The sequence below is a fragment of the Nematolebias whitei genome, chromosome 2, assembly GCF_014905685.2.
Source record: "Nematolebias whitei isolate Nwh7 chromosome 2, NemWhi1, whole genome shotgun sequence".
NCBI lineage: Eukaryota > Metazoa > Chordata > Actinopteri > Cyprinodontiformes > Rivulidae > Nematolebias > Nematolebias whitei.
This window is the reverse complement of record NC_056499.1, coordinates 30765688-30770843: the sequence shown is the minus strand read 5'-3', so window position 1 is coordinate 30770843 and position 5156 is coordinate 30765688. Positions and strand designations below refer to the sequence as shown.

At 37.9% G+C, this 5156-nt stretch overlaps 1 protein-coding gene across 1 annotated transcript in view; it reads right to left on the bottom strand.

Moving 5' to 3' along the window:
* Nucleotides 1-2308: 2308 nt before the first annotated feature.
* The window catches only part of LOC119426603 (cadherin-8), a 9079-nt gene continuing 6231 nt past the window's right edge, over nt 2309-5156 (bottom strand). Inside the window, exons 3-4 of the mRNA XM_037694174.1 lie at nt 3697-3948; nt 2309-2849 (exon numbers count right to left, since the gene is read on the bottom strand). Coding sequence (XP_037550102.1) covers nt 2356-2849; nt 3697-3948 — 746 coding nt within the window. The 3' untranslated portion in view covers nt 2309-2355. The remainder of the gene's footprint in view (nt 2850-3696; nt 3949-5156) is intronic.

Sequence of the window (5156 nt, the reverse complement as noted above, 5' to 3'; positions counted from 1 at the left end):
ATTGGATGTGGGATGCAGATTTGCTCAAGGGCTCTAACTAAATACAAGAAATTGGTTTGAAATCTGAGCCTGAAAATTTGTTTATTTTTTAAGCAGTGCAGAAGTAAATTTGATCAATTTTGAAAAAGTGGAAAGCCATCCAGAACTGTCAAAGGACTGCTTTTGTTTTTATCAGTGTAATGATGCTTCTTCATGCCAGAGGCATAAGTAAGGAATGTAAATATTCATCTTGTTCTAAACGTGGACCCTTCTTATTGTATTTATGTTTTATTAAACAAATGTACAAAAGTAAAAGCAGTTTATATAAATATGATGTAATTAGAAATTTTTGGTCAGATTTAATTGGAACTATCAACATCTAAGCAGTTGGGGCATAGTAATGTTTTATTTCTGGTAGCACGGTGGCTCAGTGGTTAGCAATGTTGCCTCACAGCGAGAAGGTCCTGGGTTCAATCCCCAGTTGAATCTGGGATCTTTCTGTGTGGAGTTTGTATGTTCTTCTTGTGCTTGTGTGATTTTTCTCCGGGCACTCCGGTTTCCTCCCACAGATTAAAAACATACATGTTAGTCTGCCTTCAGGCCCAGGCCTCCCTTGCAAAAGAGATCTGTGATCTCAATGGGATTTGCCAGGTTAAATAAAATATATTTTTTCTACTTTGTTTAATTTTACCCAATATTACTTATTAAAGAATCATACACATTTGTCAATATTTATAAAAATATATTTCACAAAGTAGGAAACAATACAGGGTTTCTTAGATTACAGTACAGGGAGTAAATAATTGAACATACACATTTATAAGCATTAAAGCACAGTAGAAAATATGATCTGCATGTTGGACTATTCCATATATATTGTTTAGTCTACTGAGAACTGCCAGAATACTGTATCGGTACAAACTGAGTACGCACGCAGCTGTAGTGCCACTGAAATTCTCATTATGTGCAAGAGCTAACGTGCAGCGACAAAACCTACCACCTCATTAAAAGCTAATGATGTTAGCAGTAACTTTATGTACAGAACAAGACTTTTTTTATTGGTATCATACAGTGTAAGCACAATATGCACATGATCTCAATCTGTGTTGCCATTTTTCTTGGGCTAATGCAATCTGTGTTTCCTAAATGTGGCTTGATGTTTGAAAGAAGTCACATAATTGGGTATAAAATTGACTAATGAAAGCTCACTTGCTGTATCCTTAAGTTTTGTTTTAATTTACTCACGATCAGCATGTGTAAGAAAGGTCTTAATTCAATGTTTCTAATATAATAATTTATATTTATTTTTGGGGAAGCTTAGAACTTTGTCTGCTTACATCTGGACTATATTACGCTACTCACTGCAATGAATTTCTGATATTGTCCGGCTGTTATGAAGTAGTGTTCAAATGGTGGAAAAAAGCTGAATCTGAAAAAATCTAAACACTTATTTCAAATAGTTGGCACAGAAAAAAAATGACTTAAGAACATATATATAAAAGATTGATAGAACAGTAATGAAGTATCAACACATCTTGTCAAAAACAGTAGGTTACAATTGTATTTAATGTTGCTTCTGTAAAAAGAAGGCCTCAGAGTTTCTACATTTCTCTTTTTTGTCTTTATGTCAGTCTTTTATACGCTAGTAACACTTGGAACCCACACCTGTAGCATGTAAATACAAAGAGTTGTATAAAGCAAGCCTTTCTGGGCTTTAGATAGTTTATAAATGTTGCCACCAGAGAACATATCAAATCGTGACAAATTTGCCTTAAAGCCAATACTGGTTGGTCTTTTTGCTCATTTTACTTTCAAACCATACTTACATTCATTGTTGCAATGTAGACCATATATTGCTTTTTAATTTTCGTTTTGTCCCCCTTTTGCCTTTCATCTGGGTGGCTTAGGGAGACATGTATATCAGTCCCTTTTGCAGCTTCTGTAGTCCAGCTTGGTGTCCATAGAACATGGAGTCCGTGGAGTATGGTGTCCATTCAAGCTTCAGAAAACCCAAAATGTTTATTGGGCAACTACCAGAAATGCCAGGGGTTTTCTGCTACTGGCAGTCACAGCAAATGACAAACATCCAAAGTACTGCTAGACACTCCACAACGGAACCTAAGGTACACTCCACAAGAATCAGTTCTTCTAAGAAAGACATTGTTTGGCTCAACAAGTACAATGCGCTTGACGTAGTGGATGACAACTGCTAAACCTCACTCTAAAAAAATACAAAAAGGTGGCACCCTCTTTTGCAATAACAGATTTTTTTTAAACACCTGTTTCTATAAGTCAGCAACCCCTAGTGTTTATTACACAAATATGTGGACCAAAAAAAAAAAAAAAAAAGTATTTTTTTCTCTAAGAAAACAAAGGTCAGGTCTCACGATCGCTCTCACCCACTGAGTAGAGCTCCCCAAGTCTTCTGAAGCGTGGGCCCCACTCTCTGAGATAGTCATAATTCTGGTCTGAGTCTGATGATGCTGTTTCCAATGAGCTGAGGGAGCCTGCAATTGATCCACGGCCCTCATATCCATAGATCTGAATGGAGTCGTAAGGTGGTGCCGTTGGATCATTGTCTGCCTCATGGAGTCGTACGTTGATAAATTCATCCACATCCACACCATTTGGGCCAGAGTGCTGGCCTGCCCGTGGCATGAACTGCAAGTCCGGCTTAATGTCCTTGCGTGGCAGGTATCCATTGATACCATCTGGGTTCTGTAGCGTGGCAATGTCAAAAGCTTCGGTGTCTTCTTCACCGCCTCCTTCATCATCATATCGGATAATATTCTCTCTCACATCTTCATCATCCTTGATAATCAGAGGTTCGTTCTTGTGTCTCCTCAGGGTCACAAAAAGTACTACTATTACTGTCAAAAAAAACATGGAAAGAAAAGGGAAAAAGGAAAAAAAGAGAAAGACTTGGTCAAGCTATGACAAACAATATTTTGTATTAAATCAACATGCTCTATTGTCAAAGTTAGATGATGCAAGTTTTATATACATCTATTAAACCTCAACAAACTAATATTAGCTATGTTTTTTTTTCGACCAGATATAAATGTATTTGGATAAAATAATCCAAAGGTATTGTTTACATGGACACAATGCATTCTTGATGAGAGTTTACATGCAGTGGGATTTTATACAGAATATAAGTACTGACATGTGCAGAGTGGTAAACTTTCCTTTAAAAAATACCACAGAAGAAGAAGTTCTACTTCCGTTTTACTTCCGTGATGAACGTAAACAACCCTGAGCGCCCAAAATGGATCCACGCCAGGTTTTAAGGATGGTGGAGACGTTACTGCACTCCCTGATTGTGCTACAGATAATACAGATCATTTTGAGCTCTTTCAAAATTTCTAGTAGAAATGTTGTGTAGCTCACCGACCAATTTTGCTTCCCCTACATGCTAATATTATTAGCATCTAGCCAGGTGGAAATATGTGAGGCTGACAGGTCACACATGCACAGTCAGGTCAGTTGTCCATGATCACAATAAAATAATCAGATTAAGTGCTACATGCACACCGTTCTGATTATGAACCATCATAAACTACCCATCTCATTTGGATTACAAATTCATTCGGATCGAGCTGAATCAACAAAAAATATTCAGAATGGCGCATTTTTATTCCAAATGGCCGTTTAATCCAATTACTTATGTCCATGTAAACATAGCTAATGTCACTTAAGAAAAGGGAAATAGTTCACCTAGCAAGAGTATTATGCAAGCCAGGATGGCGATAAGAGCCCCCATACTAAGACCAATGGGTAAGACGTAGGCTTCAACGTTGCAGGATTGGACTATTCCATCTTTGCTGCATCCACAGACTCGAATAGTCAAGGTGTTGGTGCTGCTCATTGGTGGGTTTCCGTTGTCTGTCACAATGATAGGCAAGAAGTATGTCTCCTGTTTCTGCCGTCGGAAGGTATCGTGTTTGGCAAGCACGCTGATTGTATTGTCTGTCAGAAAGAGAGGTAAATGCAGAGGTAAATTGCAAGATGTGTGGAAAATCGCATTATTATTCACAAATTTTATAGACTGAAATCCTGTTATCAAATTATGTAAAAATCAGTGCAGCATGAAAGTAAACAAATTTAATCTCAATCATCACTAGACTGTTTACCATTATCACATTTCAAGGCTGTAGTTGATTTCAGTAACCTTCTGTTATTCCTTTATCTTTCCTCAGCACTGAAATGTAGAAATACAGAAAGATGGTGATCCTGAGTTTTGCCATTCCCTTAAAGTCTGTAGAAATGAAGGGATGGTGACAAGCGACAGTGGCAAAGAAGATGGCACATTCCGACCCAGAAAGATGCCGGCTGCTTTTTGATGACACTTCTCTGAAGCTGTCTGCTCATTAGCTGCCACTCCTTACCCAGCTCACATTATCAAACACTTGCATCCCCATATGAATCTACTCCGGGTGATCTTATCAAATCCGAACAAGATGTCTAATAGTCTAACCTTTGCTTCATTGCTTGAGGATACACAAAAATGAGAAAGGAAATTTCTGATTGACTTATAATAGAGAAAAGGGTTGTATAGAAACTTCTACATTTACAGAACATGATTCAACGAAAGATGGGATGCTTTAGAACAACATTCTTTACACAAATCTGTAATTGGTGAGAGCATATGCTCAGATTTATTTCCGTACCAGTGCTGCCACTGAGTGGTACGCTCTGCTTTGTAAGAACCAACATGTCCTACTTCATTTGGCTTCCATGCTGGTTAGAACATATCAACTATATTTCAGTGAGCTATTAGGTCACATTTTTATAAATATATTACAGTAGTCCCTCGCTAATTTGCAGTTTGTTTGTCATGGACTCGCTCCATCACGGTTTATCAAAGTAAGATTGAACATGAAACACAATTGGTTGATTGATGGATGAGCCACACGATTGGCATGGACGTTTTATTTAAAATAAATGTATTTTGAATTATTTAGCACCTGCTGCACCTATGTGCAGCCCACAACTGCAAATAAAAAAAAAGCTTCCTCCTGCAGCGTGTGATGAACTCCGCTCTGCAGCAGAGAAGTGGGCGTGGCCAATAACGATGGCAGGTGGAAGAAAGCAGCTGGAGGCAGAGAGCTGAAATCATGACATTTTGTGCTTTTTTAGAGCATTTAGAGTTTTGAAACATTGTTTAGAATATTGCA